General features: G+C 39.4%; 1 protein-coding gene across 2 annotated transcripts in view; it reads right to left on the reverse strand.

Moving 5' to 3' along the window:
* DMD (dystrophin) overlaps positions 1–26,181 on the reverse strand; it is a 3,507,873-nt gene that overhangs the window by 553,274 nt on the left and 2,928,418 nt on the right. For both annotated transcript variants that reach the window (XM_073614841.1, XM_073614839.1), the window contains one exon: positions 16,117–16,177. In XM_073614841.1, the coding sequence (XP_073470942.1) occupies positions 16,117–16,177 (61 nt within the window). The remainder of the gene's footprint in view (positions 1–16,116; positions 16,178–26,181) is intronic.

Consider the following 26,181-nt stretch of genomic DNA (forward strand, 5'->3'; position numbering starts at 1 on the left):
TGGGCCCAGGACATTTTCTGTCCCCACTGGGCACAATCCGGCCCTCCCAAAGTCTGAAGGACAATAAACTGACCCTTTGTTTGAAAAGTTTGGAGACCCCTGCTCTATGCCAATAACTTACAGTATAGGGAGTAATTTACTCTTTAATCTGGTTAGTGGTCATTCACTCTTAGTTACTAACCACTGGTGAATTTAGTAGCGCAGTTGAGCTACTAAAAATCACCCATGTACTGTAACTGTAGCCTAAGTTGTACCAAAAATAAACCATTTTGGCCTTAGACACAGCCTTTATATGTTGGCAGGATGGTATGGACCTCTTCAGTTTATAGCCAGATCACACAAGATCTTATAAGTGTAAATGGGGCCATAAACACTACCTTCAGAAAGGACTTTGCTGCATTGCCAAGTATGTGTTGGACATGCTTTTGCCTTAACCAGTTGTGGAAACTGGGTATGCTACACATATCCCCAAAAACTTTATTGATGTGCCCAGGGTGCATGTTGGATGTGCTGTCCTTCTGTACTCCCTCACTTGATGGCAATTCCTAGCTGTTAAACTGACAGCTGGGAGCTGTAGAAGATGCAGCTGTCAAAAAAATTACCTTGTGACACTCAGATTTGAGATTAAAGGAATAAACTTAAAATTGCATATGATGTCAGTAAAGCTACATTCACAGCATGGCTTCTTTTGAGCAGGATCAATTATTTTTGAAAAACTTGAGTGGCACACAATTTTGCATGTTTTCTAGCCACTTCCATTGAAGTGCATGGAGCCAAAAACACTCAAACCTGCCTGAAAATAAGCTTCTGTATTTTTTGGATTGACAGGCATCTAGCAACAGGTGTCTGACTGCCCTTGTGTGAACAGGCATTACCTAAAACAATGTGATTTTTAATGTTGAGGGTTTTGTAGCATTAAGTTACAAAACACTCATGTGTGAATAAGGTCTTAAAGCAACTTGCCAAGTAAAAAAAAAAAAAAATTTGTCTTTTAATTTTTTCTTATTTAACAGCTTCAGATCTGTACTTTAGCTGAAAGCCGGCTACAGCGCGGATGTGCTTTGCAGGGAGGCCGTCAATAGATGTCCGCCCCTTTGCAAGCTCTCCACGCCCCCCTGAAGGGCGTGCTTGGCACGCACTGTGATCCCCCGAGTCAATGAGACTCGGTTGATCACAGATCACAGTAAGGGGCCGATCCCGGCCCCTTACCATGTGATCAGCTGTCAGCCAATGACAGCTGATCACGTGATGTAAACAGAAGATCGGTAATCGTTTTTTTTCTTCTCACACTGACAGCGTGAGGAGAAAAAAAGCGATCACTGGCTTCTGTTTGAAGTGACATCAGTCCCAAAGAGGAAGAGGTGAAGCCGCCTCATATATGCCAACCAGTACTGCCTGCCAGTGCCACGAATCAGTGCCCACAGTGCTACGAATCAGTGCCCACAGAACGTAAGTGCCAGCAATCAGTGCCATCTATCAATGCCCACCAGTGGTGCCAATCAGTGCCTCATCAGTGCCACCTAGCAGTGCTGCCTATCAGTGTCACCTACCAGTGCTGATCAGTGCCCATCACTGCCACCCATCAGTGCCTATCACTGCCACCCATCAGTGCCACCTATCAGTGCCACCTATCAGTACCACAGTGCACTTATTAGTGCCCTTCGGTACCGCTCATCAGTGCCCATCAGTGCCATCCATCAGTGCCACCCCTCAGTGCCCACCAATGCCACCTATCAGTGTCCACCAGTGCCACCTCATCAGTGCCCACCAGTGCCGCCTATTAGTGCCCACCAGTGCCATCTTATCAGTGCCCATCAGTGTAGCCTCATCAATGAAGGAGACAAATTACCTGTTTGCAAAATTTATTAACAAATATAAAACGGTTTTGTATTTTTTTTTTTAAATTCGGTCTTTTAAATTTTTTTTTTAGCAAAAAATAAAAAACCCAGAGGTGATCAAATACCACCAAAAGAAAGCTCTATTTGTGGGAAAAAATTATAAAAATTTCATTTGGGTACAGTGTTGTATGACCACGCAATTGTCATTTAATTGTGACAGCGCTGAAAGCTGAAAATTGGTCTAGGCAAGAGGGGGGTTTAGGTGCCCAGTAAGCACGTGGTTAAAGCGGAGTTCCACCCTGAAATTTTTTTTTACATAATCACACACCTTTAAACCTATAAAGAAACATTTGGAGGAATTTATTTTTTATACCTACCAGAAACGCCCTGTTGCTATGTAGTCCTGCTAATCTGCCACTTCCTGGTCTGCGGAGCTCCTCGTCACTTCCTCCCTCACCTGTGCTCCTGGGAAATGTGAGTCATCATTTCCCAGGAGTCTGTGGGCAGTACTGTGATCCAAAATAGTGTTATTTCCTGACAGGAAATGACGCGATTTAAGGCGGCTCAGAGCCATTTTTAAAAAGGGAAGAAAGCCCTTTGTTGCCAGAACACATGCGGATGTCCTAGAAAGAGCGCTGCAAATAACTCAGCTGCTTGGAAGGTTAGGGATTCCTTGTTTTACTCTGCTGAGATGTGGTTATCTATGTTGCCATAATAACGGGGCAGGACCTTCCCCCGTTGTTATGGCAAGTTTACAAACAGTCAGCGCTATGGCCACTGGTGAATTGCGCATGCGCAAGATCGAGAGGTGTATGCTGGTTACCCAGCATGCACCTCTCCAACGCTAATCCCGAAAGAGGTATCGTTTGGGCGTCACATGCCCACAATCATGATGGCAACGACCAGAAGAGGATGTACAAACCTGTGAGTATTTAATTGTTTTTTAATGTAATAATGCATTATGCTCGGATCAATAAAAAAAAAACTGTTGCCGGAACTCTGCTTTAACCCTACCTTAACCCTTAATTTACCCTAATCAACCCTAATTAGCTCATCATTCCCATTCTTTCCTTAACTATTATTTTCCCGATTTCTTTTTTTTTTTGTTTGATGGCCACTAACCATCGATTTTTCACTTTTTTGTTTTTATGTGTTTTAAAAATTTACAAAATAATAAAAAAAAAAAAAAAAAACATTTACTTCATTTGTAAATAACTTTATAATGCTTTGCACTAGAATCATAATTTTAGTGTCATTTAGAACAAATTAAAATATTTATTTTTGTAAACTAAGAGTGAAGTGTGCTTTTTTAGTTTTGTTACTTTTTTGTCTATGGATTGCATACAAAATAAAATCGTTTTGCAAAACAATATCACCAAATTAAAGCCTTGTTTGTCCTAAAATATATTGGTATTTCTTTCTTATTTCAAGTAATGACAAAGTTATTGATGAATAAACAGGTCCATAGTGTAAATGTAAAAATTACGCTGGCCCCTAGGGTGTGTACAGGTGTGAAAACTGAACTGGCTAAAGGAAAACTTCACCTTTGTAAACATGTTACATGTTACACTCATATTTACAGGTATAAAATGGTCAACATCTACCCTCCCTTTATCCTTGTGACAGGGAGCGGGGAATCTTCTCCCCGCACTCGCTGCCACAATTCAAAGAGATCACAGCCATTCGGGGCTCCATCCACACAGCCACGTCATTGATTCACAGATCCCTGTGAATCAATGAACTACAAGTGCAGTGACCCTTTGCAGCTGATGGCTTGCAGTTCTCAATGAACTATTAGGGTTCTATTGAGTGCTCCAGGTAGTTCATTGAGCTACCTATCTTTCAGTAACTGCCTGCCTGTATTGGAGGCACTGGCAAACCGCTGCACAGACAGTCTGCAGGAGCGTGGCATTACACCCATTGTGGGTGCAATGTTTCACAGCCAGGTGCCTAACAAAAACATAAAAAATGTACATTTTTTTAACCTGCAAAAAATGTACATTTATTACTTTTTTTGTAAAGGTGAACTTATCCTTTAAATATAAATAACTGACACAACTATTTCTGCTGGACTTATATTATACTGTGTTAAAACATAATAAAAACAAAATGGGCATATTTTAGCACATTTCCATTCATTCCTTTTTCAACCTCAAAACACACACACTGATACTGTAAAAGTCATGCAGACTGTGTTTTTCAATAATGCACTGCACTGCAGCACAGAGATATAGACAGGCCTGATTGATATGTATGACAGTCCTATATTCACTGCGGTTTCTCTAAGGTAACTGACTGCGTTATACCTCTGAGAACTGGATAGATATGAACCCAGTCTGAAGCCGTACACAAAATGCATGATGAGATTTGAACTATTATAGTAAATGGTATCGTTGTTACCTCTGAATTTTCTCTCTTTATCTTTAGAATAAAGTGTACATTTAGTGTTCATGTAATACATATGAAACCTTAACAATTAACTTCTCTTATTTGCTTCTTTCTGGTCTGTTAAATATACCATGGAAAATGTTTGTTATCTCTGTGCAAAAAACCTGTTGATCCTGTCACAAATCCAATTAGCTTTTTCTTTCCTATTTAGTCTACACTGATAAGCGAAGCTGTGTTTTTAGCTTGGCACAGTTTACCCCTGTGGACTAGTGCTAGTGCCCCCATTGGAAGATTTCCCCCTCTATTATTGATCTGGAGACAACCCAAAATTTGGGATTTTCATTTACTTTCACTTTCAATGATAATGTTAAAGGGTAAGTTCACCTTTACAGAAAATCTGTAAGGTGAACTTACACTGGACCCCCTCCCCATCCCTCCTGGTCTCGCTGTACCCGCGTTCGCCTGCTGTGAGACATTAGGTCGCCGCTTTACTGCTTTAATCCCTGCGGCTTTCTCACCTCTTCCCCAGCGCTGACAGGATAGGCTTGGCAGGTCCTGATTGGTCGGCACCGTCTATGTAAAGACGCAACCAATTAGAATGTCTCCTATACGTACCTTTAAGAGGTACGTTTAGGAGATTAAGCCGCAGGAATTTCAAATCCCCAGACTGGTAAAGCTGTGACTTGATGTCTCACGTTGGGTGATTGCAGGTATAGTGGGACCGGGGGGGGGGGTCCAGTGTAAGTTCACCTTACAGATTTTCTTTAAAGGTGAACTTACCCTTACTAGTCCTTGGAGGAGGCGTCCGTATTATTTTTTTTAGAATTATTCTTTTTTTACTTGGCAAGCAAGAAAATATCACTTAGGGGGGGACCTTTCATGACAGAGAATTCATTTTAAAATCTGTGGTAACGGAGCAAATTTACAAATGTTAGATATTTTATCATTTCTAACAAGTTGCTTGACTTTGCTTGTGAATGGCCTAAAAACATGGAATGACTCCGAGCTTATATAACACAAGCCAAAGCAAAGGCTTTATTGTAGACATAACATTGAAGTGCTGCAATATACCAGGACATTGATTGAAAGAATAAACGAGCTATGGCAAAAACTTTAGTAAAGACATAGAAAGGAAATGCAATATACCAGGGCAATGATAGAAGCAGTCAACATAATCTTGAAACTGAAAACATATTTAAATGATAAAAAGTGAGTTTTATCAATATATTCGAAACATCTTTATAAACATGGGGAACAGATGAGAGGTTGCTTTAAGATCTCTAGGTCACTCAGCTTATCCATCAAGTACTTAGTGTACTTAAAGAGGAGCTCCACTCCCCCCACCTAGTTTCCCTCCCCTTACTTTTTTTCTCTGGGTTATTCATACAAAACAGACTAACACCCAGCAAATCCAATGTAGGGATTCCACTTTTTTGTACAAAGTTTAGACAAGTTTAGGAGAGTTTCACAATTTTTTCTGCCAGTAATCTCCAATCAGAGACGCAAACCAGAAGTTTTTTTTTTCCTGCCTCTAAACGCTGAGCTCAAAATACGCCTGTAAACGTCCTAATGTGCATGGACACATAGGATAACATTGAGCTGCTTCTACAGACAGAACACAAAACTCCTGTAGAAGCAGTGAATTTTAAATCAGTGTGCATGGAGCCTAAGTTAGAGCAGAAATAACCTTAAAAACCAGTGCTGAGAGGAGAGGAGGGGGCCCACACAGGAAGGGGGATTCGTGAAGTACGACTGTCTCTTAGCAGATAAAAGCTGGCAGCAGGGAAAGGGGAGGGGAGCAGCTTTCATCTACTGGAGGAAAAGAAACACAATTGTCGCCTGTCACTAATCCCCCTCCCGGTGTGGGCCCCCCTATGTTGTCGGCCCCGTACACCAGGACTGGTGGTCCCCCCCATCAGCGGCCCTGCACATATATACTGCAGCAGGGTGGCCTTTCAGTGTGAAATCACGCACCTGTACGTGATTTAGTTTCCTGGTTCATGCGTGCACCAATCAGCGGGTCCGGTGGACCTGATGTCCACCAGGACCCATCGATCATTCCCGAGGCAGACAGAACGGCTGTCTGCCTGTGTAAACAAGGCAGATCGCCATTCTGTGACAGGAGAAGACAGAGATCTTGTGTCTCTGCTAAGCAGGAACACGGATCTCTGTCTTCTTACAGTACAAGCACCCCCTCAAAGTTAGAAACCACTCCCAGGGAACACATTTAACCCTTTGATTGCCCCTGATGATAACCAGTTCCCTGCCAGTGTCATTAGTACAGTTATTACAGCATATTATTTAGCACTGATCACTGTATTAGTGTCACTGGTCCCCAAAAAAGTGTCAAAAGTGACACTTAGTGTCCAATTTGTCCACTGCAATGTCGCAGTCCCACCATAAGTCGCTTATCGTTGCCATTAGTAGTAAAATAAATATATAAATACAAATTCCATTAAAAAATCCCATAGTGTGTAGACACTATAACTTTTGCGCAAACCAATCAATATCCGCTTATTGGGATTTTATTTTTAACAAAAATATGTAGCAGAATACATATTGCCCTACATTTTTGAAGAAATTCGATTTTTTGTATTTAAAAAATATTGTTATTTTTTAAAATTGTCAGTCTTTTTTTGTTTATAGAGTAAAAAATAAAATCCACAGAGGGGATCAATAACCACCAAAAGAAAGCTCTATTTGTGGGAAAAAAGACATCAATTTTATTTGTGTACTACGTTGCATGACCGCGCAATTGTCAGTTAAAGTAGCGCAGTGCCATAATGCAAAAAATAGCCTGGTCATGAAGGGGGTAAACCTTCTGGAGCTGAAGAGGTTAAAGTGTATTTCCATCTTTTCAGTCAAATTTGATAAACCCCCACTATACGTTTCTTACGTGCTCCCATTCACACAGCATACTGCTTTGGAGCAGATGTATGCATAGGGCTCTATAAGCAGCTTATATTGCTCAGAATAGTTTGCAATGTGCAATTAGGGAACAGATTTAGAGATAGGTTGGGTTAAAAGTACATTAACATACAATGCACCACCCAAACATTGAGATCTCTAATCGTTTGTTAGGACAGACACTGTGGACATTTGGTTTTTCAACTGATAATGAAGATCTGCCAGCTCAGTATTGACAGGGTTTAGAATAGTAAACATGAAGCCTAGTACACACGGGCCGAATGCGGGCATCAGCTGGTTCAGTAGAAACCTTCTGACATTCGGCCCATGTGTGTATGCCAGCCAGTCTATTCGGCCAGCTTCTGTTGAATGCTCATGTCCAAAAAAGGTGTGTCGTCCGGCTCCCGTTCAGTGCTCTCCACCAATGGTGGAGAGAGCTGACCAGAGTATTCTGGCAGGGGCTGTCAGAACACAATAGCACAGCAGGGGAGATCGCTGTACTAACATTGTTTGTTTGTTTTGTACAGCGGCTCCGACTCCGGCTTTGGCTCTGTACATTGGCTCCGACCTGAGCTGTCAGTTTTTTTATTTTATTTAACTCGCTGGGTTGAACAAAAAAAATCTAGTGGTGTGTACTAGGCTTAATTCCCCAGCCCCATCCAAATCATTACATAGGAGGAGAAAACAAGGTAGTATTTTCAGCAAGTAAAAAGATAAGCAGACTTTTTTAATGCTATGTGAATCAGAAAATGTAACTAATATAAAGTACAGGTTTTATCCCAATTTTGGCTGCAAAAGTGGAAATGCACTTTAAGTCTTATCCACTGCAGCCTTTAGAGTTTTAGAACTGTCAAGTACTTCTTCAGCCTTTTCAAACATTCTATTGGCATTACTGACAGTGTATACACACAAGGCAAAACAATTTAATTAATGATACCTTGATAAGAATCCAAAGGGAGTGTAGTGCTTTTGATTCCACATAAACTCCCATACTGCCTCTTAATATAAATTGAATTCCACTTAAGTCAACAAGAGCCACGCATAGTCTATGAATCAGCAATACACAACTCATTTAAGGTAAAATAGACTTACTTGAAGGAAAACAATATACTGTAGAATGGCAACAGCGCACTGGTACATGTGCTGTTAAAATAGCACCAATTACATTGAAGTTGAGTATACCTTTTGAAATGCTCACAGCTTATTAAACTGTTGCAAAAATATCTGGCTTCTGACAATCATAGAATAAGCACATCTGCCATATAAACATACATAACCTATCAGCTGCAGTATGTATTCAGATCACACTTCTTTTAGGCTGGAGTTCAGTAAAATACAAAGTTCTAAATGACCTTCATCAGTAAAATCTGGCAAAGTCTGCTGAGCAGAGTAGTTAATAAAATAAAATAGAATAAAAGATTTGCCCTGGGACTTTAAATGAAGTGGGTACCTTTTCTGCCAATAAGTATAACAGTAATAAATACAGTATAAAATGTATTCAAGTAAAATAGTTACATGCATAAATATATCACCAACAATTGCCAACTTTAAATGGGTACATAAACATGAAGCATTGGTACATAATTGTGATAATAGTTTTAGTACACGGGCATCTTTAATATCCAACGCGTTTCGCAAGACCCAGCTCGCTCTTCAGGGATGGATGCGTGTAAAAATGTACCTAAAACAAAAAAGTATAAATTTGGCGATATAACATAGTATTGATTATAAAGGCACAGGGTAAGAGGGGTTTTGGGTCCCCATACTCACCACTGAGCTTGACCGTAGCAACAGGTGTGTGGCACCCAGAAGGTGGCAGCAGGTGCCTCACCGGGAGATGAGGGGGCGGAGTCAGGCAGGACCCCGCCAGGGTAGTTAGCACTCTTCCTTTGGTATCTTCACTCAGAGCAAGGGCTTCAACACTAAGGCTGGATTCACACTATCAACGCATGCGGCTCACAACAGGGGTCCAGTGTGTCCTTGTTCAGCGTTTCAGGTCTGATTTCAGCCCAAATTTTTGTCAGAACTGAAATGGACCAAAAGACGCACAGGGCTCCTGTGCACATTCGCACCAGAGCCCCAGCAGAGATATGTGAACCCGCTCCATAGAGAGCCGGTCAAAGTCTCCTGATATTGCGAATTGGATGCGAGTTCCCCGCATCCAATTCACAATAGTGTGAACCCAATCTAACTCTACTAGCTTAATGGAGGGTTAGCCAGTATAAGGCAGAACATCAGAATTTCAGACCAATAAAGACTTCATGGCAATTTATTAGAATAGCAGTATATAAAATTAACATGCTTAAATGTTATTGTATAATTATAATACCTATCATGAAGCATATGATTATATTACTATCTCGTATATTTATTAATCTTAAGGAAATACATTACTGGTTCCAATCATACTTCCTCATTCTTCCACCAAATGACATTGCATTTCTTTTCTCTTTGCAAATTGCAGTTAGTATAAAAGGGCATTTGGGTAAAACAGAAGAATTTTGTCACAAAGGTATGCTAGGGGCATATCTCCCTTAAATTCTAGTGACTCAAGATTTAACCACAGTTGTATGACTGCAGTGGGGAAAAGGACTGCGTGATAAGCAAGGAAGGGTAAGGTATCTTTATGCTCCGGAAGATTATTTTTCAATTTGCTACCTGCCAAACAGGGGCTATTGAACTCTTGGACCATTAATATGCCCCAAAATGCAATCGGCCCAATGTATATATCTTGGGCTCCCTCCAATCTCCACCTAAACCATGAACATTCATGATTCAGTGCCACTAAGGCAACTCATTTACTGTGATGGGATACCTGTCACAACCTGGTCAGGTAGTTGATGTCAGGCTGAGTTAGTGCCTGTTAGTAAAAAACAACCACACCACCGAAACCCACTGAGGTAAAGGATGTATGATAAATGTTCGCCAAACATAGACTCTCCGGCATAAGTATTATTTATATAATACAAAAAAAAGGTTTGAGCAGTGATGGGAGGGTCTTCTCAGTGAGATTTAGGCTAGGCTATCTTTACCAGATCGTGCTGGATGGAGGCTAATGTCCCCTCATACCCTCACCTAGATGCTGCAAATGGAAGGTGAATTATTTCCCTAACATTTTTTTACCTACAGGTATTTTTTAATTTTTTTTACAATTTTAGTGTTGAATATATTTATTATACATTTTTTTGAAGAGAGTAATATAAAAAAGTATTAATCTGTGCGGAAAGCAATAGAAAAAATGTGGAGGTACAGTCCAAGGACTAGTACCTAGATTGCACAACAACAGAACTTATATACAGCCAGATGAGGAACTACAATCCAAAAAATGGACAAACAAAAATGACAGACTGTCAAAAAAGGAACCACAGAACAGTTAGCTGTGCAGGGAGTTATCCTAATAAAATTGTTAGATTAAGCTCTTTTGGGTTGCCTTGAAATGGAAAGATTTAGAAAGCAGTAGAAAGAAGAAAGTTGTAAATAAGAAAGAGAAAGAGAGAAAGAGGTCTGGGTTGGTATCTGTCTATCTGGTAGATGATATATAATATAGTTACAGGCCTAAAGAGAAAGTCTAGGTTGTGAGTATCAATGAGATAACTAAGCAGGAGGATTATGATATTTAGAGCTTGCATTTCATGGTATCAGAGGAGGAATAACAAATGCACACCTACTACTGAGAAAGGAATTTATCTCACGGGTCAGAGTCAAAGGTCAGAAGCTCCACCATTTTTTTAGAATTTTAAGCAGTGTTTTAGCAAGAGGGAGTTGGGCACATTTAAAAAACAGACCTTGCATTTTAAGTGCACGGTCTGCTTTAAGTTTTCCTTGCTTACATAGCAGTGCTATTGTTTTCTATGTGTTTGATGTAAAACTTCTCCTCCCCTACCACCAAGAAGATTTTCTACAGATAACCTATCCTTAGGATCAGCCATTTCTCTTCTGTGGCAAAAAAGATAATAGGAAAGTTACTTGTACTTTATTCTAGTGACAAATGTAATTTCACAGATTTGCATCACAATTGCAGAAACAGATGATACCAGTAGGGTTTCATCACACAGATTTCATTAACCACAGTTATTGAATCCTTAACTGACTTTCTTCTTTCGTTTACCCCAACATAATTTATCTAAGTTGTAAATTTTCCATAAGGGTCCCAAACATTGAAAAGTAACTTACTTGGCTATAGAGTGATGTAACAAGCAATTCAAATTGAGGCATACAGTGTTCTACTGTTATAATCACTGACTTTACTGGAAGAAATACACCATTAGCTGAACCCATGTGTTCAACAGGTCATTTTATCAAATGCATGTAAAGTCAGATACTCCACGCCATATAATAATTATGTTGCTGCTAAAGACTGTCCACATTTATTACCAATGCCCTTGTCCCAGGTGTCACTCTTAATGTTGCAGCAGCTATGATTATGTAAGTCTATCTAACTGTTAAAGTGTCTCTTTCTAAGCGGTGGTTACTTTGTATGTTTGCTGTGTGATGTTATACATTAGCAACAATAAAATACACTTCTAAAACTGACTTTTCACTAAATGTTAAACTGCATAGGCAACTTGAGAGTAACTAATGGGCATTAGTACAGAGATTTCCTGATGGTGCTCGTGATTACTAACCAATATATCTCATTAAAGTTAGCTGTCAGTATTTAACTGCAGAGAAATACAGTGAAGAACTAAATGGCTACATCAGCACACACCATTTTCAGAATTATATAGTCTAAAGTAGTTGCTTTTTTATATTATAAATGCAAATAGAAATACCCAACGACAGCGTTTCAGGACAGCGTTACAGACTACATAGACTGACTTCACCAATGGTCTAATGCCAAGGCTAGTACAGGTTCAGTTTAAAGCTGAAGTACATGTACATGAATTTAAAATCTTTACTTAATAGAGCTAAAAAAATATTCACTTTGATTGCATGTACTGCCTCCTATTACAAATGATGAAACCTAGGTGGGGAATCATTTTAAAGGCTGCAGTTGGTAACAACGATGTAGCCACAGGAAGATTTGCTCTGGGACACACTCAGTTTTCATTACTGTGTTGCTATGGCCATTTGTATTGTCTTGATCGCCATAATATAGAGTTAGATTTTTAAGAGCATATGTTTCTAGGGAAGCCAGGCTTTTGGCTTTGGTGTTTGGAAGGATGAAGAGGAACATATGGATGCCAAGAGCTCGAGAACTTTGGAGACGTTTTGAGTAGGACTCTGAGCAAGGAACCATGATGCACATTACATCTTAAACCCTAAATTGGGTAGTTTACTTATTGCTTATATTTGTAGGCATATTTTTGTAAGCTATGAATTGTGTTGTATTGTGCATCCTACAGTTGTATGTGCAACCCTTTCTGTTTAGTAAAGCATTGATACACTACGGAAGTCTAAGCTTCCTTGGTTTTACTGCAAGAACCTTAAGAAATTGACACAAAGCAAAACAATTACACAGATAGGCATTATGCTATCAATGTACAGGTGAAGTGAGCAGCGGAGAGGTACCAAAGCCATTAGAGGGTTCCACATTTAGTGCACACTCCCGGTAGAATCCTGGTGGCATAATTTCCCAAATATAAACTATAGGTTACCTGGCTTGGCAATAAATTGCCATTGAAATTTAATGTCTGATTTAAAAAACATGCTGGTTACTTAGTGAAAATGTAAGGGTAATATATATTGCTTAATAGTGAAGATAGCTACAAATGGAAACATTTAGCCTTGACTTTCAATTAAAGCAATTATTAAATGTGGTGGCCGTGTTGGTTTACCTTCTTTTAGACTTACTCCCCTCTGTTTTCACCTGATGATCTGGCCAGTAACACCCCCTCTTGTATTAGAGTACACCCACTCTGAATAAAGTAGCACAGGTGAACCTTTGGACGGCAACATTGTCAGCCTAGGGGGCAGGGAGTGTTAGATGCACTAGAATATTTTAATACACTAATACAGTGAAGCCAAACACCAGATAAAACTTTTTAAGCAGTTACAGTAACAGCTTTTTCCTTTTAGGATAAATGTTTTACAAAAATGTACAACAGCTGATCAGTGTAAGCACTCAGAAAAGTGTACAATGGCTTGGCTCAATCCTCTAACTGCTCCATCTGCAGAACAGTGTGTTCTGTTGAAAAACATCACTTGGCCAGATCACCAGGAGAAAATAAAAGAAAGAAAGCCGAAACAAAGAAATTGAATGCCAACATCACATTTAAGAATTAGTAAGCTGCAATATAATAAATGTTTGCCTTTGGGTTGAAAAACGCTTTAAGGCCTCATTCAAATGGGTGTACTACAGCATATGCCCATACAAGGGCCATGTTTACCTTCATGGGGATGCACAGGTGTTTTCCCATACAGGTAGTCCCATTCATCTCAATCGGTGCACCCACACCCAATGTCAAATTGGAAGCAGTGGCTGTGTTTGAACGGGACTGCCTTCAAGTGAATGCATGGAACTCCTGTGCATTCCCATGTGGGTAAACATGGCCCTCATATGGGTGTATATTGTAGTAGACCTGTGTCAACGAGGCTCTAAAGTAGATGTAAACTCTAACTGGATGACATTTATAAATGCTATCTTTTTTCTTTTAGAAAATACTGTTTTAGTACTAGTTCATCCCCTTTTGCATCTCAGTGCTGCTTATTTCCAGCAGCCTCTTTGCAGCCACTTTCTATTTGTAATCCTGTGCTCCAGTGGCAGATGAATAGCATTTTTCAGGGTTGGTTTCATGATGGTGACAACATCAGAACTTTCCTGCACAATGAGTGTTGGCACAGCTGCTGATAATCTCTCCCGGAAGTGCATTTGACAGAGTCACAACACAGGAGCACAACTGGGAGACATGGTAATGTATTGTCACCTTGTAATAGGAAATATCTGAACATTGACCTTCATAGTAGGATTACCAGGCATTCTTTAAATGAAAGCTGTAGATTTAAAAAGATTGAAAATGACTTTTGAAACTACATTAACCTGTTAAAGAGTATAGTGACTAGGTTTATATCTACTTTAAGCTGCAATATGTCAACATCCAAATAGGTAGGGAGCACTTTTGCGCTGTAAAACAATAATAAAGTTTGAAGCTTTATTACTAAAATGTATAGCACACTAGGTAGCCAATGAACCAGTAAGTACTCTTTAGCCTCCATAAACTAACCGTTTAGTGACAACTACTTACTAAAAAAAATGCCAGACATAAGACCTTGCACACACAAGCAGCAAAATTAGTAACCCACCCTCATCACAGCAGTCATTTGAGCCTTTATTGGCTCTAGGGGTGCGAAAATAGTATAACCTTAAAACACAGAAACTGCATTAAAAACTCTTTACTTTGCAATATTAAACAGATTTGAAAATTTGGGTTAGCATAGAGCAGTCAACTCATTATGTTGACTTTAAAAGCTTTGCTACCAAGTTTAACCGCAAGGCAATTCTGTTAGTAGTAGTACACATGCACATTAGATAAAATACAAATTCAACTTTGGAAAAATACTCTTCCAGATCAGAAACACACATCTAAAGTGCCATCACATGGGTTTCAATTTGCACATCTATTTGTATTTAAGTAAAACTAAAGGCAATTGGCTAAATACACAGTTTAAGCACATGTATCTATTTTGTAGATGGACCATAAACATTTTTATAGTAAATGCACAGAAACATGTGCCATGGCATTAGAAATCAATAACCAATCTATAAGTTTCTCTTGCATATGTCATGCCACAGGGCCTGGTAAGGTCACTGAAGTGAACAAATCACATTTTTGCATTTAATGTCCCGATTTAATCTATCTAAAGAGTAGTTATTTCAACATACATTATTTACAGAGACACCACAAAACATACTGATGACCGAGGAGACATGGCACAGTTCTGATCGTTTTTGGTGCATGGACATGAAAGTCATGGCCAGCGCAAGTTGTTTTATCATGTTTTAAATAACATGACCTCTAGAGCATAGCACCAGCAATTAGGTTGTATCATTTTGTGAAACTAGAATAAAATCTATAGAGCAGCACTCCGAGGCCAGAGCAGTGTTAACTGTGATGACCACGCTTAATAAATACATCTGCCCAAGGAGAATAAGGTTACTAACTCATTTTAGATAGGTCACCAAGCAAACATCACATGATTTAGAGCACTGTTTAGGAAGCTACACTAATGCCATTTACTCCAGCTCTTCAGCTCTTCATGACTCTTTCTAGGTCATTACACGGTATTAAAGAAATAAATGCTAGCAACAGTTTAGCTTTGATTCACATCACTACAAGAAAAAATGTCCATGAGGAAACAGATTACACAACACAGCATTATCTCTTTAATAATAAAACAAATCTCAGAGCACTTAAAGGAAATGATAGTCTTTAAAAAAAAATGAAAATAAATATGTAAAAGTGATCAGCCTGCAGCAATTTTAAAAACATTCCCTAACATACAGATGATCACTGAAGGGGGCCCCGCAACAATATAGAAATCATATAAAAATTATTTTCATGTTGTGAATTGTGTGAATTAAAAATATACTATTGTATACTGTAATATTGGACCTATACTTGGCTGTGCTTTTTTAAAGCACTAAGAAGCATTTTTAAAATTAGGTTTTATGTAACCTGTATGCGCTAATATGGGTGCAGGGTGACACATGTATAGGGGCAAATGGGCAGGCTACAGAGCAGTTGCTATAGTGAGAGGGATACATAAGCCAACCATTAATATTGGAAACAGGGTGGTGCTCATTTTTCAAATATTTAGATCTTATGGAGCTGTGCACAGAAATCTGTACAAATATTTTGTTTCTGCCAAAGCACCCACATTCTCCCTATATGTTACCTGGCATAATACATATACTCACTGTCAGATAAAATTCCAAGTAAAAATTGTTAAATCGCTTTTATAAATATAACTAAAAAGAATAATGCAATACCGGCTCTTCAGAGTCAACTCCTTTTTCACACAAGACATTGAAAATGACACTTACTTTATGTAGTATGGCACTTTATTTGGTGAAATTGCCCTCTCCCATGGACCCTGGACAGAAGCTGTAAGAGAAAAGTATACATTTCAGGTTATGTTGCAAGCAAAACTCGGGAGACATAATTCATCCTTGCAATTGCAGCTGCACACTTGACCAGACTCATATGAGTCTATTTACCCGAAAGTCTTTGAAGGTACGAAAGATTAACCTACAGTGGTGAAATATCCACTGTAATCTGAGTGAAGATAAATTTAGTCAAGTACAGTGATTAAACACATACCTCACCCTCACTACTAGAGTTAACTGGGAGATAAAAGTCTTGAAAAGAACTATATCTTGCACAGCAGCTCTCCCTTGTTTTTTTGCTGTTTTTGTTTCATGATTTATTCTTCCAATTTCCGAATGTAACTTGGCCTGCTTTGTAGGCATTGAGTGACTGAGAAAGCTTACCTGGATATCATAGGGATCAGCTAAATTTAACAACACAGCAATTTACAAATATGCTTAAAGTGACATTTACTCTCTTTTGACAAGTTCTCGTTTATTATAAGCAAATCTTACATGGGAAGCAAAAGTGTTTGGCTCACATGAAAAAAAGATAAATACCTTTTCTATTGTTTTATAAAGTTTGCTCACATGATATACTGGTTGGGCAGAGAGAAGGGGGGGGAAAGTATAGATGCTACTGTTAGTAGCCTAACATCCTCCTAAGCTGTCTCTGTCTGGCTTTTCTCAGTCCACCATTCAGTTGCTTTCACCCGTTGTTTTCTCCCCGGTGCAGGAAGAGGAAGGAAGTCCTTGGAACTGCTAGGATCAGGTATGTATTAGTAGGAACAATGTAAATGCTAAAAAGCTTCTGTACATAGCTTCAGATTTTTGAAGGTAAGAGACAAAAAAAATATCATGGGATTAATGACACATTAAGGCTAGATTCACACTGGGGCCGGGGTCCATTAGCGGTAAAGTGCCACTAGTTTTAGCGGCGGCTCTTTACCGTCTATTTAGCTGCAATTTTCGGCCAATAGCTGGGCGCTTTTAACCCCTGCTAGGGGCCGAAGAAAGGGTTAAAAGCGCTCATGTTGTGGCGCTGCCGAAGTGCTTTGCAGGCGCTTCAGCAGTGCTGACCATTCATTTCAATGGACGGGGCATTTTGGGAGGGGTATACACCCCTTCCAAATTGCCCCAAAAATGCTGCTTGCAGGACTTTTTTTCCCATCTTGCAAGAGCACCACCCCAGTATGAAAGCACTCAGGCTTTCACACTGGGGAGGCATGAGAGGCGCTTTTCAGGCGCTATTTTTAGCGCTAAAACTCCTGAAAAGTGCTTCAGTGTGAAAGGGGTCTAAATGTTCTGGTTATTATTGAAATCAACATATGCCTAAAAGCATATTCTAATATGATCCAAGGGCCTTATTTGTAAAGAATTTGATAAGTGATTACAGATATGGATTCAAATATCAACCCTTTTCTGCGGGATTTCATGTTTTTAAAATACAGGCACTAGTGTAGGCTCTTCATCTTTATAAACCTCCTTTTTGGACACTTTGGGGTAGATTTACTAAAGGCAAATAAACGGTTAACTTTGCAAGGGAAGATACACTTTACAAGAGGTAGTTTGCAAGAGAAGTTTGCAAGGGAACCTTGCAAAGGTAGTTTGCAAGGGAAGTTACACTTTACAAGAGCCTATTGAATGTGGTGAAACTCTGGTGAATTCTATCATCTAATCATTTGCCAGCAAAAGTGTAATTTTTGCATAGTGAAATGTCACCCCATTTACCAAGCTCTGGGGAAAACTCCCTTGCACAGTGCAACTTCCTTTGCAATATGATCCGATTATTTGACTTTGCTAGATAAACCCCTTTATATAAGAACTGCTACTAAAGTACTCCCATGAATGTATCTAGTGGATTTTAGAAAATGGGCAGAGTGTCTGTAACCATACAGAGGTAGGTTATGGCTAACAATCCAGGGACTGTATAATACAGTGAAAGAAAGCCAGAGAGTTTTCAGAGTAGTCATTAAGCAGGATTCAAATTTAGCTTGGTGTGGAGAGTTTCAAAGAATGAAACAAAACTGTAGTTGGAAGTTTAGTAGGAGGTGTTCACAACATGGAAATTAGAGCTGATTATTTGGTTGTTTGGAAAGCAAACAAAATGTCCATACAGGTTGCAACAATGAGCTAACAAACTTTAACCACTTCAGTACTGGGCACTTTCACCCCCCCCCCCCCCCTTCCTGCCAAGGCCAATTTTCAGCTTTTAGCTCTGTCGCACTTTGAATGATAATTGCGCGGTCCTGCAACACTGTACTCATTTGAAAATGGTATCTTTTTTTCACACAAATAGAGCTTTCTTTTAGTGGTATTTAATCACCACTGAGTTTTGTATTTTTTTGCTAAATTTAGGAAAAAAGACAATTTTTTTTTTAAAGTGTTTTTCTTTGTTTCTGTTTACAATTTTGCAAATAAGTAATCTTTCTTCATACATTTAAGCCAAACTGTATTCTGCTACATTTCTTTGGTGACAATAACCCAGATCAGTTTTTTTTATTTAGTCTGTAAAAGTCCACAGACTATGCTATAAATTTATCTGAAAATTGATCAATCATTTCTTGAGACCTGGAAATGCCGGGACAGTACAAATATCCCCCAAATGACCCCTTTTGGAAAGTAGAGAGTACAAGGTATTTGGCCAGTTTTTTAAGTTGTAAAATTTTGTCACACTTATTTGAAAAATGGAGAAATTAAAGAAAAAAACCAGTGCAGTACAGCATCATCATATAACTGGTGTGGCGGCGACATATTATTTTATGCTTTTTTTAACACACTGTGACCAGAGCAATACTCTGTTACTATAGTAACTCTGGGGAAGTGATCAGGATTTTTTTTTACACATTATGATTGCTTATACCAGTGAATTTCATTTTTATAAGCAACCATTTTTACTGAATGAAATTGATTAATTTAGTGTGTATTGTTGTGATTAGTCACAGCTAATCACATGGTACAGATGGGCTGTGATTGGCTTTGTCTGTACCGTGTGATCACTTTGACCAATCACAGCTAGCAACACGATTGCACACAATGAATGGCATGAAGGGAAGCCATCCATATGATGTCCACCCTCAACAAAGGTCCCTGGTTAAAATAGGCAATCTGACCCTTAAAAAGGTAGTTTGATCAATCAGAAGTGGACTGATGTCCATTTATGTCACAGCCCTCAAAGTGGACAGGAAGCCCGAGAGCATAACAGGAGGTGTTCTGGTGCATGTCACTGAAACCAGCAGGGGAAACTGAAGTGTATGAAGCCCTAGAGAGAGGACCAGGAAGCATTTCCTGGAAACCAGCGTTGAGGAGTCAGAATAGAAAGAACTGAGAATTAAAAATGCAAAGTGATTCTTTAAGTAGAACAAAATCATATATCAAATGGGAGGTGAGCCAAACTTGACATGCAAGGGGTAAAGAAACAGAAAAAAAGAGAGAAAAGCAAGAAAGAAGAAAACAACTATGAATGGATATAGAGTGGGGTAAACAATATCAAAGCACATAAACAATTTTCATACTTTGTGTCTATTGGGGGATAAGAAGACCCAGACAGAAACAATGACTTCATGGAGATATTTACTATATCAAAATCTACGAAAGTTTTTGCTGCTGTATCTGTCCCTGAATTCTCTCACTTGATTTCATTTTGACAGCATCTTTGGGACCTTAAAATAAGGGGAAGTCTCTCTCACAGGACACAGACAGCTATAGAAACCTGACAGAAGTTTAACCATTTTAACACTCCATACAAATCGAAACTAAACAATGGAAGATTTTGGTTGGAGTGGGACTTTAACATTCCGCTAATAAAATGCTTTGGTTCACCCTTGTGCAAAGGACTTTACTGTAATGTGATAGGGATGAGTAAATTGCAAAGTCTAAATGGAAATATTTTCTAAATCATAAACACATTAAATATAAAAGTATATGCATTGACTGGGCAGAAAGATACACATAATATAATAACCAAAATGTTCCAAGGGGTTTGGTGGTCTAAAAAAAGTTTTGTTTTCTGCGCAAAAAAAAATGACCTTCACACACTTCTATCTCGACAGTTCAGGAGCATTTTTAAAATGTTGTTTCTCCCATACTTGCAGACTTAAGACAGCTTGATTTGGCGAAAAGAACATGTTACAAAGTATTTTCTATTTTAAATCCAGAAACGTCCTGATTTTTATAAAATTTGGTTGACACTGTCTGGAACACTTATAAAGAACACCGAGTGAATCTACGGGGACTGCACAAGGGTGAAATCAGGTATGCCAACAATGTCGTTTGAATTTAATGGAGACATTGATTTATTGCTTCCACCCCAGAGATGGCCTATATTATGGATGAAAGAGAAATTTGTCATCTGTTGGACTGTCACTGTCCTGAAGATGTGATAATAAACTTCACTTGTTTCTATCCAAAGAAAGTGATTGACTGTTTGTCTGGAACGTGAATAAACAGAGTGGACAGTCAATGTAGAGAGCAATTCTGTGATTTATCAAGAGGTTTATTAAACTAGACAACACAGCAGTAAGGTTATTCCAAGGCTTTTTAAGCAGGACCCTAATGAAGTGCTTTGTCCCATAGATGGCAAATCCAGATTACCAATAACTTTGAATTACTGTAGACATATTTGTATCCTAACCTGGTCTGTGTATCCATTAGGCAAGTGTATTACTTTCCTAAGTCACTGATAAGCATTTTATGCATGCATTAGTGAAATTGTTTTATAAACCTAAATTAATAATGCTAAACCAGTGCTATAGGGGCTGCATTTATATCAGTTAGCATGGCTTTCTATTGCTAAAAGGTCTAGCCACGCACAATTGATTATTTCAGATGTCATCAGTTTCAGTCACCCACTAATGCCTAATATCACCTAGGGATTGCAATATCTGCACCTGAATTCTCTGGCCCACCCAACTGCCACTGACAGTACTAGAGATGGAAGACCTATGGCAGTTGTTAGGCAATATATCACAAACCACTAAGTAAACAGCACCCTGGCTAGAGGTGACTTTTATAGGCTTATTGCTTAAGGACTCAATAATAATAATATAGTTGATTCAGGATACATTGGGTTGTCTGACTGCAGGTTTGTGCCCCAGTTCAGCATTTAAAATCTGAGCAGGGCTAATGTGTGTGGACCTGCACTGTGTCCAGGCCATTCACCTCCCCCAGGAAACTCCTCCTCATACTGATACTGCCTCTATGGTATGGTCACAGAGGTCCCCCATCACATCCAGAATCTTGTGATTTGCTGCCCAGGCTCCCTCATGCCCTTTCTCTCCTATGATGCTGCCTGCTTGTACGCTTTGGCCGGTTGCACTTGATGACCTCTCTGGCTCCCTGGACCTAGAAGCCAACTACAATCCATCTAACCCTGTTGCTCTGTGAATCTGCTGCCTGTGTGCACCCTGAGCTATGACCAAGAGGACCTCTACCACTGTGACCCTGCTGTCTTTTGATCTGCTGCCTTGTAAGTACTACCCTGTGTACTTCTCCTGCTCTGTTGTGCTACCTGCATAGTCCTGATTTGAGACCAGGCCACACAAGAGCTACAGCTTCCGCAGGACCCCGTGATCTCCCACTGGAGGTTCCCCACTATGCTTCCCCTCCTCCTGTCATGAGCTGCCTGTGTGCACTCCAAGTTTTGCCCAGATGGACAGGACCTGTCCCTTGCCTCCCCAGACTTAGAAGCCACTGGTAGCATCCTTGCTGTATCCTGTTGCTATTTGCTCTTCATGTGCCCAGATCTTTTCCTTGTGACCCAGGACTCAACCCTTTCTGTATACTGTTGCTGATTGCCCTTGCTGTGCCAGGATATTTGCCCTGTGACCCTGGACTCAATCCTTGATGTATCCTGTTTCTTTTTCCCCCCTTCTTGTGGCTGCCTCTCTGCCCCATTTCTCCCTGGGCTTATCTGCTTACTTTTTTTGCATCTGCTTGTATGTGATCCATCTGAGGTAAGTCTAGCTGAACCCCAAACTGCTCTTGTGGTGACTCTAGATCCTACCATTCCATAGGACTGCTTTGTGTCCCTGGACTCACGATTCACTATACCATATACCATTATCAACCAATACGTTGTTTATTGTGCATTATTAGGTCTCTTGCACACGGTACTCCTGTTTGAGCATCTTTTTTTTTTTTCAGCTCTTTTCTTTGTATGTATTTTCATGCATGCATGCACGCACTTATTATCGCGTTTACAATATGTTAATGGGCATTTGCGCACATGAGGCGTATATTACTGACCAAAAATGCAGATTTTTCTAATTTTTTTTTTTAACTGAAGAATATAAGGCGCTTGTTTACGCACCTGTGTGCATAGGCACATTACAATTAATGGGCTGTATTTTAGCTCAGTAAAAAAGTAAGCTGTACTGAGCTTTTTCAAGCTGCAGTGTGCAAGAGGCCTTACTGCTTTTGACCTTGCTACCAATTCCATACTGTTCCTGTTATTGCTGCCCTATGGATTGACTCCATTGCCAAGACTCCTGCCTATTAAAATTAATGTCCTTTTTTACCCATAAATAGAGCTTTTTTTGGTGGTATTTGATCACCAATGGGTTTTTTTTTGTGTGCCATAAACAAAAAAGGACCAACATTTTTGAAAATAAACAATATTTTTTACTTTCTGTTACTTTATGTTATTATTATTATTATTATTAATTATATTATTAAAAATCAAGTTTCTTCATAAATTTAGGCCAATATGTATTCTGCTTCATATTTTTGGTGCAAAAAATCCCAATAAGCATATATTGATTGGTTTGCGCAAAAGTTATAGAGTCTACAAACTATGGTAAATATACAGGAATTTTTATTTATTTGTTTATTTTATACTATAGCGGGGCTGCAATATTACGGCGGACAACCTGACACTAACTGACACTTTTGACACTTGTAGGAACCAGTGACACTAATACAGTGATCAGTGCTAAAAATATGCACTGTCACTGTATTGTACTGACACTGTCTGGGAAGGGGTTAAACATCTAGGACTATCAAATTATTAAATCTGTACCTAACCAGTATTTTTGTGTTTACTATGTGGTGTTTTACTAAGAGATCCCCAGGATTTTATTCCCTGCTTTGCAGGGAAACAAATTCCAACACATCCCCGCTGGCAGGACAGAGCTTTGCCCTATTTACATTAGGTAGAGCTTTGCTCTGTCATTGTCCTCGCCGATCAGCTGCTGCTGGCAAACATCCGTTAGACGGGACCCACTGATCGGCATCTGCTATGACTAATTGCAGCAAAAGCAGCGCATTTCCCCTACCTGAAAGTGTCAGATCACATACTAGGTACATGATCCTGCACATGATTGCCACCTTGTCGCCGTATAACAGCGTTATGCAGTGGGCAAGTTGATCTTTATATTTAGAGGTCTGTTATGTACTGAGCACACTCGTATGTTAGTCCAGAGGTTTGTGTGGCAGGTCATTCAAAGGAAAAAGAAGGGAGCACCCAACAAATCACACACCTTCTGATACATGCTAGGTTCCTTGTTCTTCCCATTACCTTGCCACCAAACGTTCTTCAACTGCTCAATTAAAGGAGCACACATGCTGGTTAAATAAGGAGACTGCGTGTTCAATTTAAAAAGCTTCACCACAAGCATACAGATCTTTATTTAAGCCATATGACTGTAATTTTCAAATTTCATTTGGCTGAAAATATCTTTATTTGAGAGAGATCATTATCCTGGTGTGAACTAAACCTCACATGAAACATGCAGAGCAGCTCTTTTTCTAATGATCCACCTAAATGACAAAGCTGAAATTGGAGCATGGTCTTATGCTTGCAGATCATTATTTGTCTCCTGTCTCTGAACCTGCAATAGGTATCTGGTAGACTAAATTCAGTATGTTTTTAAAGGACATACTGTACTTCCTTTTTATTATGAAAAAGACTGATTTATAATATACCTTGTTATTATTTATTCATAATATTTTGTTTGTAAGCACTTTTGGTTTGGTTTGTCTAAACATAACCATATAGGCTGAACTCACCAAGAGACAAACTGCACTTCAATGGCTAGGCATTTATACTTTAATTTTGTAAAAAAATATATATACTGTTTAGTTGCTAATCCAATACAATACAATGAAGCAAATTTAAAGCAATTAAGCAAATTTGAAGCAAAACAGGGCAGCTTTAGTCCAACACCTTTCCACCTTTATTGGCTGACTATTCAAACGGATTAAAGTAAATTCCAAATGTAATAATAACGATACAATTCAGAATTACTAACAGTGTATCTTATACGTAAATTAACTAAAATGTGATGCTATCATAGCTGCCCAAATCAATTTTCATAACAAGTACTGAAAGGTAACTGTGTGAGACCAAAGTCCTTTGCACTGATTAGGACACACAGGTATAGGAGCAGAGTCTCGTGTACTATCTGAATATTGCCTTCTAAAAATATCCTTCTCCTGGTGTCATGGCACCATCTGGTCATCAAAGCTTTCCTCCAACCCCCAAAAGGAATGAAAGTCTCAGTAATTACCATGCTGTTCTCTTGGCACAATTACAGTTGCAAATATATAATCTGCATATTGAACTATATTCTCTTCTGTCTCATGAAACAAGTGTTAATATGAAACTGAGCACTAAGTATACATGGCACTGCTGTGGACACAAAGGAAAGGAAATATTAGCTGTAGAGATTATGTGCCAAAATTCATTGAGACAGGAAATTATATAATGAGAGATAATATAATTCTGAACATGAGTTCAAGCCTCAGTTGTCCAATTAACACAGCTCCTATATTAATGCAGTCAATTCATGGCCCAAACTAATAATCATGGGTACCAACATTAAAGTCTGTAGGTCCTGGTAAAATCAAGGGGACAAGGAGCGCCATTTCCTAATACCATAAGATGTCACTCAGATCCTCCTAAAATACTAGATTTAAATTGGGTACCGTATAAAATTGTACTAAATCTTGGAGTCAATTTGCCACAATTAATTTCAATTTTCAACCTCTAAACCACTAACCAGCTTTTTGGAATTATGCTCTCACCCTTTAAGATGAGGGGATAGCTTGTTGTTTTAATAGGGAAATCAATATCATTGAGGCCAAAGTAGTGGAGCTTCACAGTGCTTATTCTATGTAAAGAATATGTCAAATTTGGCACCTTGTAGCAACAGTTATAGTTAAGTATATGGTAACAAATCCGTATTAGGGTCATAACACAAATTACTAGGAAAAGTATGCATTTAGCAAACAGAAGGAGGACCAGAGTCTTTCAAAACCAACATCTATGCATGGAATCCAAGCAGACACTTAAACATGCTAATACATTTATCAAAATAGCATATCCATATCTTCCAAAGGGTCCAAGTAAACAAGGCAAACAACCTATAATGCAAGCTGCCAGGGGCGTTGCTAGGTGGCAAAAAGACCAGGGGCTTCAGCCTGAAGTCCAAGGCTGGCACGGGGGGTGGGCTCTAGTGGCGCTGAGTTTTTTGGTTGGGCGGAGGGGTTGTGTGGTTGTGTGGCAGGGGGTAAGCTCACTTGCTGGCTGCTGGTTGCTGCCTGGCTTACCAGTGCCCATCAATGCTAACCACTAAACTGACCTACCTACCTGACACACACTGACCTACCTGACACACACTGACCTACATACACTGACCTACATGACACACACTGACCTACCTGACATACCTGACCTACACTGACCTACATACACTGACCTACCTGACACACACTGACCTACATACACTGACCTACACTGACCTACATACACTGACCTACCTGACACACACTGACCTACCTGACATACCTGACCTACACTGACCTACATACACTGACCTACCCGACACACGCTGACCTACATACACTGACCTACACTGACCTACATACACTGACCTACCTGACACACACTGACCTACATACACTGACCTACCTGACACACACTGACCTACATACACTGACCTACCTGACACACCCTGACCTACCTGACACACACTGACCTACTTACACCGACCTACCTGACACACACTGACCTACCTGACACAC

Source organism: Aquarana catesbeiana, linkage group LG02 (genome assembly GCF_042186555.1).
Source record: "Aquarana catesbeiana isolate 2022-GZ linkage group LG02, ASM4218655v1, whole genome shotgun sequence".
Lineage (NCBI taxonomy): Eukaryota > Metazoa > Chordata > Amphibia > Anura > Ranidae > Aquarana > Aquarana catesbeiana.